This window comes from Nycticebus coucang, chromosome 12 (genome assembly GCF_027406575.1).
Source record: "Nycticebus coucang isolate mNycCou1 chromosome 12, mNycCou1.pri, whole genome shotgun sequence".
Classification (NCBI taxonomy): domain Eukaryota; kingdom Metazoa; phylum Chordata; class Mammalia; order Primates; family Lorisidae; genus Nycticebus; species Nycticebus coucang.
The window spans coordinates 109,634,144-109,649,929 of NC_069791.1; the positions used below are offsets into that span (position 1 = coordinate 109,634,144).

At 46.8% G+C, this 15,786-nt stretch overlaps 1 protein-coding gene across 3 annotated transcripts in view; it reads left to right on the forward strand.

The window, feature by feature from the left end:
- The window catches only part of SNX29 (sorting nexin 29), a 640,705-nt gene that overhangs the window by 423,964 nt on the left and 200,955 nt on the right, over window positions 1–15,786 (forward strand). For all 3 annotated transcript variants that reach the window (XM_053556354.1, XM_053556355.1, XM_053556356.1), the window contains exon 16: window positions 12,877–12,993. In XM_053556354.1, coding sequence (XP_053412329.1) covers window positions 12,877–12,993 — 117 coding nt within the window. The remainder of the gene's footprint in view (window positions 1–12,876; window positions 12,994–15,786) is intronic.

Sequence of the window (15,786 nt, forward strand, 5' to 3'; positions counted from 1 at the left end):
CATCTTTATTTTGCTGGTGAAACAGTGAGGCTTAGATATGTTCAGAACTGTACAGAAATAATAGCTTCTATTCCTGGGGTGCAAGTAGCAAAACATGGTGTCAGGTTTAAGCCCAGTCTTGTCTGCCTCTAAACTCCACGTTCTTGTTGTTTTAAACCACACCATCTTGTCTGGCCATTGTTGTGGACACAGGGCTTAAAGAAAATTAAGGGATGTGCACAATTTCCTGTGTCAGCTGAAGCTATAAGAATTGGAATCGTGGTATCATTTATTAGACCTAGTTACATATTAAGTCATTTAATCCTCATAACAGCTCTATGGTACAAGTGCTCCTATGGCTACCATTTTTCAGAAACAAGAACTGAGGCCCAGAGAGGTTGAATGACTTACCCAAGGTCACCCAGCAAGTTACTGGCAGACTGGAGCAGAATCCTGGCCATCCAGCTCCAAGTTCATCCTCTAGGCTAGTACCCCATGCTGCGTGTTTCCAGGCATACTTGGGCACAGTGTCCCCTGCCGGCGCCAGTGTTCACACCCCCCTGCTGAACATCAGGGGCTGAACAGTCCTCCCTGCAGCACCAAGGCGGCCATTTCCTGAAGGGGGCTCTTCTCAGCTTTGTGTGAGGGCTGTTTACTGTGAGAAGGGGACTCTTCAGGGAGAAAAGCATTTTGATGCTCATAAAATTTAATGTTTTTTTCACTTATTGTCTTTCTTTTGAAACTTGGACATAATTTAGTGAGCCCATGGCTAAAATATTCAGGAGGTCTCTGTGTATTACTTCCCAAGGAATGTTATTAAAAGTGCACGCTGGCCTCCACTGATTCCTCAAGGCGTGAGAATAGGACAGCCACGTGATTTCAGAATTTACGTCTTTGTGTAAAAATCAGTGCTTTCTAGTACCCTGCAAAATAAATGTAAAGGGAATACTTGAGGGTGAAGTATTTTTTAGAAAAACTTGTGAATGGGGGAACTAGTGTTAGTTGCATCATATTATATAACTTCTTGGGTCTAGCAACTAATTCTCAGGAACAAGATGAAGCTGCCTCAAGTGAGCCCCTGCTCTGTGCCAGCTGGCTGCTCTGAGGTCACATCTTACCCTATTTAAAATCCTGCTCAGCAGGTTGGTTCCCCCCTCACAGGTGGCAGCAGGTGAGCAACAGGTCTTGTCGGGGGCAGGCCAGTGTGAAGCTGTCTCCCTGCCCTCAAGCTCAGCTGGGTATCGCTTCTTCCAGACCCACCCCCCTGCCAGGTGGGTATTTCCCCTTCGTGTTCTCAAGGACCTCCATGCTGCTCCTGTGCCACTGGCCACACTCCCTGGGGACTGTTGGACTCTGTGCCATGAGACGAGGAGCTCCCTGAGGTCACACTCCCTGGGGGCTGTTGGACTCTGTGCCATGAGACGAGGAGCTCCCTGAGAGTAGGAGCTCCCTGAGGTCACACTCCCTGGGGGCTGTTGGACTCTGTGCCATGAGACGAGGAGCTCCCTGAGAGTAGGAGCTCCCTGAGGTCACACTCTCTGGGGGCTGTTGGACTCTGTGCCATGAGAGTAGGAGCTCCCTGAGGTCACACTCCCTGGGGGCTGTTGGACTCTGTGCCATGAGACGAGGAGCTCCCTGAGAGTAGGAACTCCCTGACGTCACACTCCCTGGGGGCTGTTGGACTCTGTGCCATGAGACGAGGAGCTCTCTCAGAGTAGGAACTCCCTGAGGTCACACTCCCTGGGGGCTGTTGGACTCTGTGCCATGAGACGAGGAGCTCCCTGAGAGTAGGAACTCCCTGAGGTCACACTCCCTGGGGGCTGTTGGACTCTGTGCCATGAGACGAGGAGCTCCCTGAGAGTAGGAGCTCCCTGAGGTCACACTCCCTGGGGGCTGTTGGACTCTGTGCCATGAGACGAGGAGCTCCCTGAGAGTAGGAGCTCCCTGAGGTCACACTCCCTGGGGGCTGTTGGACTCTGTGCCATGAGACGAGGAGCTCCCTGAGAGTAGGAGCTCCCTGAGGTCACACTCCCTGGGGGCTGTTGGACTCTGTGCCATGAGACGAGGAGCTCCCTGAGAGTAGGAGCTCCCTGAGGTCACACTCCCTGGGGGCTGTTGGACTCTGTGCCATGAGACGAGGAGGTCCCTGAGAGTAGGAGCTCCCTGAGGTCACACTGCCTGGGGACTGTTAGACTCTGTGCCATGAGACGAGGAGCTCCCTGAGAGTAGGAACTCCCTGAGGTCACACTCCCTGGGGACTGTTGGACTCTGTGCCATGAGACGAGGAGGTCCCTGAGAGTAGGAGCTCCCTGAGGTCACACTGCCTGGGGACTGTTAGACTCTGTGCCATGAGACGAGGAGCTCCCTGAGGTCACACTCCCTAGGGGCTGTTGGACTCTTGTGCCATGAGATGAGGAGCTCCCTGAGGGTAGGAGCTCCCTGAGGTCATACTGCCTGGGGGCTGTTGGACTCTGTGCCGTGAGACCAGGAGTTCCCTGATGTCACACTGCCTGGGGACTGTCCACCTCTGTGGTTTTTGCCTTTTTTCTCCCTTCGTTGTTCATTTGTCTCACACACCCACCCAGGAGGGGCTGGCCACCATTTAGCATTGTCACTGTTGTGTACTCTTCGCCCTTGGAAGGCTGTTAGTTGAGGAGTCTCCTGGGCTGTCAATAGCGGCCACGCTCTCCTTGGCTTGTTTGTGTGTTCTCTGAAAGGTCAGCAGAGATGAGGCCGAGCACTGGGGACTGGGACCCCACAGCCCCAAGGCAAAGCTACACCACCTCCCCAAACACCTGTTTGTCAGAGGTGTCCCTCCAGGATGGAGCCGTTGGTGCTGGTGCTCCCCCCATTAGACTGTGACTCCAGCCACTTGAGTGCAAGCGTTACCTCTCTCACACCTGATGTTCTCAGCACATTGTTACCAAGGTTAAGGGAGTTATCACTGGGCTCTTACGAACCTCTACGGACCCCATTTGGCTCCCTTGGGGCAGCACTGCAGGGGGGTCTGCCCCAGGCTTTCAGTTGAGCATGTTGCTGGGAGGCTTCGTGGTGTGGTGCTGAGGAGGCCGCCTGTCTCGTCAGGGCAGGCCTGCACAGCATCCTGGGGCCAGGCAGGACACTGACCCAGTAGAATCCAGGCAGGAGGTAGAGTGGAAGGAGGGCAGGACCTTGGCTGGGTGGTGGGGGTGCGGAGAAGGAGGGAAATGCAGGACCCTGAGCTCTGGGACCAGGCTGATCCCTTACCTTGCAGACTGCATGACTTTGGACAGTCAGATCACCTCTCTGAGCTCAGTTTTCCTTATCTGTGTCATGGGGGTCAGTTTCTACCTCCCAGGCTTATAGAGCTGATGTGTGAGGTGTTCAGAACGCTGCCAGACCCCAGGGGCCTCCTTAAGGTGCCTCCATGCCGCTTATTGTGGCAGGCCCTGGGTGACTAACTGTCTGAGCGCTGTCACCCTGTGCCTCACGACAAAACCTGCACAATAGGTGACTGTGTCCTCCTTTTACAGAGATACCAAGAATCAAAGATGTGCTGCTTTTTCTTTTTGAGACGGTCTCACTCTGCTGCCCAGGCTGGAGAGCAGTCATAGCTCCCTGTAACTGCCAGCTCCTGGAATCAAGCAACTCTCATGCCTTAGCTTCCTAAACAGCTGAGACCACAGCATGTGGCACCGTGCCCAGATGACTTTTTCATTTTTTGTAGAGACGTGTGGGGGCTTCCTCTGTTGCCCAGGCTGGTGTTGAACTCCCAGCCTCCTGAAGTGCTGGGACTGCAGGCCACTGTGCCTGGCAGACATGATTTTCCACTTCAGGCCCCACAGTGGTGATTAGGCGGGACCTCCCTCCTCTGTACCCAGCTGAGTCTCTTCTCAGCAGGCTCCTTCAGGTGGTATGACAGTCTCTCGGGATGTCTTCATGTTGGGCTTTTCAATGAAACCGGCTTCTAAATTGCCTTTGCATGAAGCAAAAACCACTGTGGAGAAGGCTCATGCTGGCTGTGGAGGGCTCCCAGAATCTTCTCTGGGGGTCTCCTTGGGACCCCAAGTCTCACAGCAGGCCCCTTACTCTGGGTGCACCCTCTTACTGCCAGCGTTCCCTGGAAGACAGACTTGTGATAAGCCAGATAGTGCTGTAGGAGGCTCAGGGGGCAATGGGACAGCCAGAGCCCAGGTGGCTCTCTCCCTCTGCCAGCTGGTGGTGGCCATTCCCATGGGGTGGATGGCACCCTTCCCAGGCTGTGTGAGGTGCATGTGTGTGCAGGTGTGTGTGGGCGCCCATCACCTTCAGTTTGCTCTCAGCCCTTGGCCCCAGGCTTGTCACCTCTTCCGAGTCCCCTGCTGTTCGCTGGTATCTTGAGTCACCAACGCAGGATCATAGTGGCAGTACATACATGCTGAGAGGCAGAACAGGGGAGTGTGGTCGAGAACATGGACCCAGATGTTCAAATCCCGGTCCTGCTGCTGATTTCCTTGTGGCCTGGGGCAGTTGCTCACTCTCTCTGTGCCTCAATTTTCTCCGTTGCAGGGACTGTAACAGCACTTACTAACCAGGGCAGTGGTGGGATTTAGGCGGTAGCTGCACGGAGTGCATGTGGAACATTCCTGGTGCACAGAGACTGCCCTGGCCCCTCACCTACAGAGGGAACCACAGATTACAGAATGCTGGCCCTTTCTTATTTCCATTGAGAGTCTCATGGCCCCAGTGGAGGGGCAGAAAGTGTTATTAGATCTGAAAACAAGAAACCTGGTCCACAGTTGGGACCCTTTACAGAGTAAGTTGTGTGGCCTTACATGGGTCACTAGCCTCCCTGAGCCTGGGTTTCCTCCACTCCCAAGTAGATGCAGCATTTTGCTTCCTGGGTTATCTGTTGCCTGAAGGGTCACATGATGGGATGAGGAAGGGCTTTGGAGCCACAGTGGCTGGGATTCAGTTTGTATGGCCACTCATCAACTCTATGACCTTGGCCTGTTAGTCCCTGAGCCTCCCCTTGCTCTGCTACTAAATGGGCAGGAAGCACCAGTGCAGAAGACTCCACCATGCTGGATCTGAGCAGGCAGGACGCTTGTGATTCTATGAGGACTCACCACGACCCTTTGTTGCAGGGTCTGAACACCCATTCTTTTAGGCAATATTCTTAGATTTCTTAGTTTTCGAGGCTAAACTGGCACTATGAGAAAACAATGTATAGGTCAAGCATCTCAAATCCAAAAGCCCCAAATCCAAAATGCTCTAAAATCTGAAGTGTTTTGAGTGCCAACCTGAAAAGGAAATACTCTTCAGATATTTTGGATTTCAGATTTGAGATGCTCAACTGGAAAGTATAATGCAAATATTCCCAAATCAAAAAAACGCAAAATTGCAAATAGTTCTGATCCCAAGCATTTCAGATAAGGGATACTCAGCATGTCTGTGCATCTAAAAGATTGATGGATGTTGAAAACATTGGTTTTATCTTATTTTTTTCAATTCTCCTAGAAATTTGTATCCAAAACATGGCTGTATTTTGGCTTCCTTTTTTTCATAGTTTCTCATAATTATTAATGCTGATACTGCTTCAAATACAGCATATGTGTTATAGATGTGTCTCAAACTATCTGTGAAGAATCAGTTTTCAGAAAAAATTTTTCATTCATTGCAAATTGACACATTTGTAAGATATAAAAAGATCTAGAAAAATTATGAAATTCTAGGGTTTCATGGCAATTCTGACAAGTACTCTAAGCATTTCTAAATGCATACTTCTCATTTCTTCTCTTGTCCCAGGCTAGTAGTAAATGGTTGGTGTTCCAGCAGCAGTTCATGGTCCACCCTTTACACAGTGCTGTCACAGACCCGCTGGCTGTGCCCTTACTGAGAGTGATGTTGCTGTAGTGACGGCTGCAATCAGCCCTCTACAGTCACAGCTTCTATGGCTGTGGGTCCTCCATCCATAGTTTCACCCGACTATGGATCAAAATATTCTGGGGGAAAATGCATCTGTACTAGACCTTGTTTCGTATTATTCCCTAAATGGTACCATTGATAACTCTTTACATAGCATTTACATTGTATTAGGTACTGTAAGTAATCAGGAGACCATGAAAAGTATATGGGAGGATGTGTGTAGGTTTTGCAAATACTATGGCATGTGTAGAAGGGCCTTGAGCATCGTGGATTTTGGCATCTGTGGGGAGTGCCATAACCAATCCCTTAAGGATACCTAGGAACGACTATTCTGCCATCCGTTGTTGGCAGGCAGGGTTCATGAAAATTGGAAAAAAAAGTACCCAATGTACTCATCCCTACTATGAAACTAATTTAGGGCTCTCACATGAAAGCTAAGTTACAACCAGTTACAACCTAAGAATAGGGGGAAGGGGGAAAGGGAGGGGAGGGAGGGGGGATGTGGGTAGAGGGAGGGGGACCGGTGGGATCACACCTGCGGTGCATCTTACAAGGATATATGTGAAACTTAGTAAATGTAGAATGTTAAGTGTCTTAGCCCAATAACTGAAAAACACCAGGAAGGCTATGTCAACCAGTGTGATGAAAATGTGTCAAACGGTTTATGAAGCTAGTGTGTGATGCCCCATGATCATATCAATGTACACAGCTATAATTTAATAAAAAAAAAAAGAAAGAAAATTTTCTTTGGCTCAATTGGATTTATTCATATTGGTAAGAGTTCAGAGGTTGAGAGCACTGAGGAGTGGAGAGCCTCCCATGGTGTCGTGTTTACAGATGAGGAACTGAGATGACCCACCTGCAGTTCAGTGTCAAGTCTGTGAGCTGTTTCCTTTGTCTTGCCAGTGGTTCCTGATTCTGGTTGATCACTGCAGTCACAGCCTTTAGAATGTACTTCTTTGGATTCCTTATCCCAATCTATTGAATTGGAATTTCTGGGGCTGAGGCCCAGAAATCTGAATTTTTCGCAAGCTCTCCCTGTGACTAATGATGAATTGGGTAGGGAGACCCTGGTATTTCACTCCATCCTGAGGGACAAACTTACCTTCTTTAACCATCCAAGAGTCCATCATACCTGAAAATGGAGTCCAAAGAACCCACATAGTAGGGCTATGACAAGGTGTGGGTTTAGTTCCCACCCTGTCACTTCCTGACCCTGAGACCTGAGGCTGATGATCCAACCTCTGAGCCTCATGGGTCAGGAAGGCGTGCCTGCCCTGCTGGAAGGCAGCCATGGTGACACAGCTGGTGTAGCTAATGCCTGCAAGAGGCCTAACGGGGCTGCTGCACCCAGGTGTGTTAAGACAAAGTGGGCAGTAACTGAGTTCACTTTTAACCAGGCAGGTGCAATGTAGTCATCACAGAAAGAGATCCCAGGTCTCTCCTCACAGCCAGTGTGAATGGGGCCAGAAAATAGGCTTGTAAGTTTTATAAAACGTAAATAAATTCTGAGGTATCTAAGTGATTGTTCGTGGAGAGTTTGGATATGTGACCAGAAGAGCCTCAGTTGCTGCTGATAGTTGGGTGGGGGGGGGGGGTTGGGAGGGAAGGGTGCCTTGATCTAATCAATCAAGAAGTGTCTGATTTGTTAGCCAATGGAGGGTGACACATGATTTATTTGAATGTGATTAGTGAGAACATACTGATAGGAAAGGAAATGCCAGTTTTTTAAATTTTAAAAAAACTTATAATCCTTTCATGATTTGGCAGGTAATTATGATAATTCCTGGTATTTTCACAGGCTTAAAAGGTTTTTCACATCCACATTATTTTGGGAGATTATCTTCCCTGAAACTCCAGCTGGAAGGAGTCCCTGATGCTCCAAAGGCATCATTTGCCAAAGCCCAACTCTAATGTCGCCTTCTTATTGATGCTTTCCGCAGTGTTTTGGGCCTAGGCTACCAAATAGGTGTTATCTCACAGGTCATGGCAGCCTGGTGTCTTCTGAGGACGCTGCGCATTGGTTGATAGGGCCAGTCAGTAGGAGAGAGCAGGGTTCTAGGATGTTTCAGCAGTACCCTTTGGTTGGACTCTTACATAGGTTCTAATCATTTGGAGGTAAACTTGTACTTGAACACACGTGCAAGTAGAAAGGCAGGATGACTGCCCAGCAATGATTTTCCAAGTCAAAGGTTAATAGTCTTAAAAATTTGATATATGTTGACCAGGTGCCTATAATTCCAGTGCTTTGAGAGGATGAGTTGGGAGGATTGCTTGAGGCTGGAAGTTTGAGACCAGCCTGTTTTTGAGACAGTTTTTCTCTCTGTCACCCTGGCTAGAATGCAGTGGCATCATCTTAGCTCACTATTACCTCACACTCTTGGGCTCAAGGTAATCCTCCTGCCTCAACCTCCCAAGTAGCTTGGGACTATAGGCAAATGTCACCATGCCCAGCTAATTTTTCCATTTCTTGTAGCAATTGGGTCTTGCTCTTGCCTAGGCTGGTCTTGAGGTGGGAAGACCTCAAGCGATCCTCCCACCTCAGTCTCCCAAAGGGCTGTATAGGTGTGAGCCACCACGCCCTGCCAATTTTGTTGTTTCACATGGTGAAACCCCCATCTCTTAAAAAAAATAAAATAAAATCAGCTGCACTGTAGAGCACACCTATAGTCTCAAGGTGAGAGAATCACTTGAACACAGGAGTTTGTGTCTACAGTGAGCTATGGCCACCTCAGTGCACTCAACCCTGTAGTGAGCTATGACCACACCAGGGTGAGATCCTATCTCTTAACAACAAATAACAAAATTGGCAGGGCATGGTGGCTCACACCTATACAGCCCTTTGGGAGACTGAGATGGGAGGATCGCTTGAGGTCCTCCCACCTTCAGACCAGCCTAAGCAAGAGCAAGACTCAATTGCTACAAGAAATGGAAAAATTAGCTGGGCATGGTGGCATGTGCCTATAGTCCCAGCTACTTGGGAGCCTGAGGCAGGAGGATTACCTTGAGTCCAAGTATGTGAGGTAATAGTGAGCTATGATGATGCCACTGCACTCTAGCCATGGTGACAGAGAGAAATTCTGTCTCAAAAACAAACAAAAAAAATTGATAAATGTCACCAACTTGCCTTGTTGCTTAAACTTCTCGAATCTTTCTACCTTCTCTCCAGCCCAAAGGATGAAATCTAAATGATGACTAATAATCCTCTGCATCTATTTACTAATAAGGTGTACACCTTCTAAGCATAAGTTAGGGACCACATCTTCTACCAGCCAGGTGTTCTCCTTGGGCCTTTAGAGAGTCTAGGCTCTGTTCTCAAGCTTTGGTGCATAGTGAGCTGTGAATTTGGGACCATATCGTCCCTGGTCAGTGTGTTTGGATTTCTTACTGTCGTTAGTGTTGTCAAAAGGCACCTCTTCCTGAAGTGTCTTGAGGTTGATTTTCATGAACTGAGGATAGAGAGAGGCACACCAGATTCACGAGAAGATGGGTGTGGGTCTGCCACAAGGGGCTGCCTGGCATGTGCCAAGGCCCATTGGAGAGGTGACTCCTGGATGAGGCCTTCTCTGACACCCCATCTTCACTCCGTGTTGTTCTATCATAATTTACCAAGTGTAAAAGGATTTGAACTGTGTGATTCCTATCCCCCAACCCTCATCCCTGCCCCCCATAACCCAGCACATGCCTGGGAGATGGTAGCAACTCGGATATGTGCTTTTCAGGGGACTGTGTCTTCCCCAGCAGTCCAACTCTTTGGCATAGCACACAGAGGCACTTTTCCGTCTGGCCTTAGGAGACCTACCTATCCATGGCTTCCTCCACGTGTCCTGCATGGTCACCCATCACATGAAACTAACTCTCTTGTTCACTGAGTGCTCACCCTGCCCCAGCCATGCTGCCAGGCCTGCTGAGTGCAGCATTGCACAGTGACCCGGTGAGGTGGTTGTGGTTTTAATGTCCGTTTGTAGATGAGCAGCCTCGGGTGTGCACCAGAGCACGCTTCCAGTAACTATCAAGCTCAGGCCTATCTTGCTTCCATTATCTCCAGTCCACATTTCCTAAGCCATTTGCTCATTTTGTTAGGGAGAATTAACCACCTTCCTCAAGCCCTCCCTGCCAATTCCTGTACCAGCCCTTGTATCTGCAGTTCTCCTGCTGGACATACCCTTTCCCTCTGTGTCTATGGGGGATCTCCTAGGACTTGACATGTTTATGGAACAGAAATGGCCTGTGAGGGCTGAGAGGGAGAGATGGGTTTTGGGAGAGAGCTTGGGGCAACATCTTGAAAGAGTTTGCAATTTTATCCTTATGGCAGTGGAAGCACTGAAGGGATTAAACAGCAGGTGATGATATCAGAGGGTCCTTTGAGAAGATTGCCTCTGCCTGCTTGAATGGATGTATTGGAAGGCATTTCTTCTGCCCATATTTAGTTGAGAAGAAGAAGTTGAAATGAGACTTCTAAGTGCCCTCAGAGCCTCATAAAAATTCTAAGAGGCAGTGGTTGTGTAGCCTATTGTTATTTTTATGATAATGAGAACTATTTGTGATCTCACAATCCTGTTCTGAGGCTCTTTCTGAGTCTTCAATTTACTTCTAGTTATACTGAAGTTTGGAAATAGTCATTCAAGGAGCAGTAAGTTTAGTGTGGTTTATGTAAAATGAAAGCTGTTTATATCAATGGCTGTAGGTAGGGATATGTAATATAAAACAGTTTCAGAGGTTAGTTTAGTAATGATGTAGTTTTATTTATTTTTTTACTGAACATTGTAGTTTTAATGGTTGCTGGAAATTATTTTATCAAATTTTATCTTCTCAGTTTGATCAGATTTTATTTCATTTCCTGGCAAAATGAAAAGTTTATCTGATATGGTCAAGTCCTATTTACTGGCTGCAGAAGAAAACTAGGGTTTTGATAGCTCATGGCAAACATCAGTTGAAGCTGGGATTTTTCCATGTTTTATGCATTTATGGAAAATTGTTGTAACACCCTGGCTCCGAGTGCAAAACACACATAGAACACAAAACCCTGCTCTGCTTTGGAAGTGAGAGTGGCATTTATTTGAAGCTCCCGTTCCTGGGGGCACATTAGCAGGTATTTATCAGAACGTTGGCAGCTTTGTGCTTCCTGCCTGTCCCAGGGAAGTGGGTTTGTAGCCCCGAGGATGCGGATGGAGGGCTAATGTGACTTGGGTGTGGAGGATGGGCGTGGGCATCGTTAGTGACATTGTACTTGTTTGTTAAAGGCCAAAAGATGATCACCTTAAGCTTTTCTTATCCAAAAGGAATAAGGCAAGTGGGGAATATTAATTTTAGGTTTGTACAAAGAAAAAAGCTGGTGAAAAGGCTCCTTAATTGCGCTGTTCTTACAGTATCTTTTGTGCCATTGTCACTTAGAATTTTGCACTGATTTGAAAGAGGTCAACACTTCCGGACAGAGGGGGTGCCTGTGAGTGGAAACTCACAGAGCAAGTTAATGGAATCGTCCAGATAACAATGAGGTGCCTAATCACTTCACGTTGATTGCACAATGGTTCCCTTCTATTTCAGGTGAAGATTTTAATTCTTGAACGAGTCCAAGTGCTTTCTCTAACTGATGAATGGGAACTTAAATAAGGAGAAGTAAAAGAACAGGAAGGAAACGTACCCCTTGACGAACATTGATATTGTCGTGTATTTTCTTCTGTGACTTACCCTTTATGTAACAAGAAAGGAGGGCTCCCTGTTACTCTGCCTGAGAAGAAGCACAGCTTAGAGACCTCTTTCTCACAGAGATGCTCCCTCTGTCCCTTCTTTATGCAGACAGCATCTCCTACATCTCATACAAAGTACTTATGCAAATTACCTTGTTATTTATGCATTACGTAGTATGTAGTAATGCTTACATGAAGCCTTGGGTATAGACTGTGGGGTTATCTCTTGGGAAGGACAGAGGGCCAGGTGGGTGAGGGTCTGCATGGCCTCACATTCTGGGGACTTCTCTTTAAAATGCTTGCAAGATTCTTCATTCCGTGTTCTTGGAGAATATAGCAGGATCTCACATCTCTCTAGAGTGTTTAAATAAATTATAGTAGAACAGTCTATACACTGATTATAGACTACCTATAGTCACCTCCATGTTTATTCAGGATCAGCTGAGCGTACTGAATAGTTCAATTCAATAGTTCAACATGCAAGGGTTCACAGAAGGCCCACGGGTTGTGTCCAGGCAGTGTAGAATCGGAGGAGCATAGCACGTAGCCAGGGCTCCAGGGTCTGTACTTTCTTTGCGGTATGACTTTACTTCCTATAAAGTGGAGATAATAACATTTGCCTCAGAGCACTGGCGTGATGCAGCTGTGAAGAGCACACAGGAAACATTTATCCTCACAAAGAATAAACCGGGAGGCCAGTTGTGATGCTGTGCTTTAGCCTGTCACCACTGTCTTCACTAGCCTTCATAGGGCTCTGGTTTCTGTTTTGCTGGTTTTCAGGACCTTGAACCTGATGAACAGAATGGTCAGTTTTTTTCATGATGCTATTAGGGAAATTCCTTTTCTCTTTAATTTCAGATTAATATGAGGGTACAAATGACTGGGTTATATTGTTTGCATTTCTAAGGTAAAGTTCAAATTGTAATTGAGAAGTTCTTTTTTTTTTTAATTAAATAACTGTGTACATTAATGCTGATTTTGTATACAATTTGGAATGCTTACAGGAAGAACTCAGAAAGAAAGCCTTTTCTAGAAAAGTGTTCACTAGTTAAGATTCAAAGCCTGAGGTCTAAAACTGATCTGTTACAGTCCTATTCTGACCATATACTGTGACCTGTTGACTCTGAAGCCTTAAAATCAAGGGAGGCAAAATGTATTCAACTTGCGGTTGGATTTCCATGGCCCGCAGGAAAGCAGTGCTGTTGGCTGTCACCCAATAACCCGCATGGGCCTCGCTGACAAGCGGCAGGAAGGGGAGACAGGAAAGGACAGGGCGCGTCCCCAGGCATCCCGGCCTCACTGTTCCCTGCTTATGTTCCAGGTGGCGGAAATGCATGGTGAGCTGATTGAATTCAACGAGCGCCTGCACAGGGCCCTGGTGGCCAAGGAAGCCCTCGTGTCCCAGATGAGGCAGGAGCTCATCGATCTGCGGGGGCCGGTAAGTGCTCTCCCAGCAAGGCCTAGGCCTCGCTGCCTACCCCTCTCTGTCCACGCAGCCTCTGCTGCCTACAGCCCCACTGCTGAGCTGGCTCATTGTTAAGGATGTCAAGGGTAAGGAAAAGCATGAGGATTAAAAGAGTGACCACCCATGAACCTGCTGGCCAGATTAACCTACCCTGTATTTGCTTTTTTTGAGGTGGGAGGGGGGATAATAAACACAATGTTATAAATTCTGTTGAAGTGACATTTCATGCTTCTCCCTCTAGTAATCTATGAAATTGGCACATAGCCTCCCCCTCCATGTTTTCATATTTTGCTGTATGGTTAAATTTCTATGAGCAGTAGATAGTCTTGGTTCTGGTTTTGTGTACATAACTTTTACCTGCATGACATGACTTGTACATATCTATTTCCCACTTTTTTTTTTTTTTTTTTTTTTTGAGGCAGCGTCTTACTCTGTCCCCTAGCCTAGCTCACAGCAGCCTCAAATTCCTGAGTTCAAGCAATCGTCCTGCCTCAGCCTTCCAGAGTAGCTGGGACTACAGGCACCCACCATAGTGCCCAGCTAATTTTTCTATTTTTAGTAGAGATGGGGTCTCGCTCTTGCTCAGGCTGGTCTGAAACTCCTGAGCTCAAAGGATCCTCACTCCTTGGCCTCCTAGAGTGCTGGGATTACAGGCCTGAGCCATTGTGCCTGGCTGCCACTTATTTTTGTTTTTAATTTAATGTTATGGTTTGAGGAGTATCCCACATAGATGGTATATGGTTTTTATCCATGGCTTTGTTGATATTTTTGGTCATGTAATTCTTTGTTGTAGGGCTATTCTGAGCATAATGGGGGTGGTAGCCCTGGTTTCTACCCACTAGAGGCCAATAGCTTTATGTCCCCCCAACCTTCCCCATGTGACAACCACAAATATTTCCAGACGTTGCCAGATGTCCCCTGGTTTTCAGAACTAGGTTGAGTGGTTGAGATCCCTGATCTAGTCTACTCACTTTCTTGCCTCTATAATAAGCGAGACACGGTGTTTTAGTTTCAGTCTGATGTCTATAGGCATTTCGGATGTTTTCAGTGTTCTGCTATTATAAGTCACTATGCTGTGAGCATCTCACAGCTGTCATGAGTATAGTAACTTCTTCATTTTAAGACTTTATTATTAGGTAAAATGTTAGGTACCCAAAGGTTAGGCACATAAGTATAAGGTGCTCTTGAGCATCTGTCGTCAAGGTGACCTGTTACCAGTCATGGCCAGTCTTGTGTCAAGTTACCCATATCTGCTTTCTCCTTCTGTACCATTGGAATCAAATACGGGATGTTTTTTCTTGTATAAACATCTTAGTATTTATTTCTCAAAACAAGAAAACATAAATACAATATCATTATCACCCCCCCATTACCAGTAATTCCTATATATCAGGCGTCCTCAAACTTTTTAAACAGGGCCAATTCACTGTCCCTCAGACCATTGGAGGGCCGGACTATAGTTCAAAAAAAAACTATGAACAAATTCCTATGCACACTGCACATATCTTACTTTGAAGTAAAAAAACAAAACGGGAGCAAATACAATCATACCGCCTCATGTGGCCCGCGGGCTGCAGTTTGAGGACCCCTACATATCATCAGATATCAGTGTTCAAGTTTTCTATTATAACTTTTTAGTTTTTTTTGATTCAAAGTCCATAAGATGCACACATTGTGCTGATATGTCTCTGTTAAGTCTTTCAAAAACTTATGCTAAAAAAATATAAAACTATCTTTAAGTGCACATTTCAGGGGTAGTAAGTGTGCTCTCATATTGAGCAGCCACCCATCTGCAGTCCTTTTTTGCCTTCCCCAACTGAAGCTCTGTCCACATTAAAATGAACCTCGTACTTCCCCCTCCAGCCCTTGGCAACCACCGTTCCCCTTTTTGTCTCCACGAATTTGGCTACTATCTTGTGTGTGTTTTCATTTGGAGAGTCCTTCCTCATCTCTCTCTCTATTTATTGAAGACATGGGATTTGCCTTATAAAGTTTTTCACCAGCTGAATTTTTCTGATCATATTGCTGTAGCATTTTTTGATATGCTCTGCCATTTCTTGTATTTCTTTAAATTGGCATTTGAATCTAGAGACATGGATTCAGGTTTGCTTTTTCTGGTGACGTGACTGTAGTGTTGGGCTTGTGTTTATTATAAGAGACCCATAATGTCTGCTATCTCTCTTTCTATGATGTTAGCAGCCATTTGTTATCACTTCCTAGGTCCATGCCTAAGTGTTTCCTTAAGGTTAGTGCCTAAGTGTGAAATTGTAGAGTTTTAGGTTATGGTGTCTTAAACTTGACTGGGTTTTCCCCCATTACGTAACAATACCTATTTATGACCCCTCTGTCAGGGTGCCAGAGTCCTGATCACACTGTTACATCCCCACTGTCATAGTGTAATGCGTATATTGGTTTCCAGCCGTGGCTCCGGCCGCGTAATTCCCATAGCCCTTGTTCCAGTCTTTTGTTATAACGTTGGGGTATTTCAGGACTCAGAAGCACACCTCGGAAAACAGATTCTCTCTGACCTTCTCCTGCCCTTTTTCTTGCCAATGCAGGGCTCCAATTTTCCTCTGCCTTTTCATAAAAAACTTCTCTGACCTACCTTGTCCGATTGTAGGTCATAAGACCCCCATTTCAGAGGGTCTTGCCCCTGTCTTGGAGGAAGGATTGCTGCACACGGAGGCCAGGAAGGCTCTGGACAGACCTCGCTGGTCTCCCCACTCAGTCTGACCTTTTTGTGCAGTCACATTTCCACACGGTTGT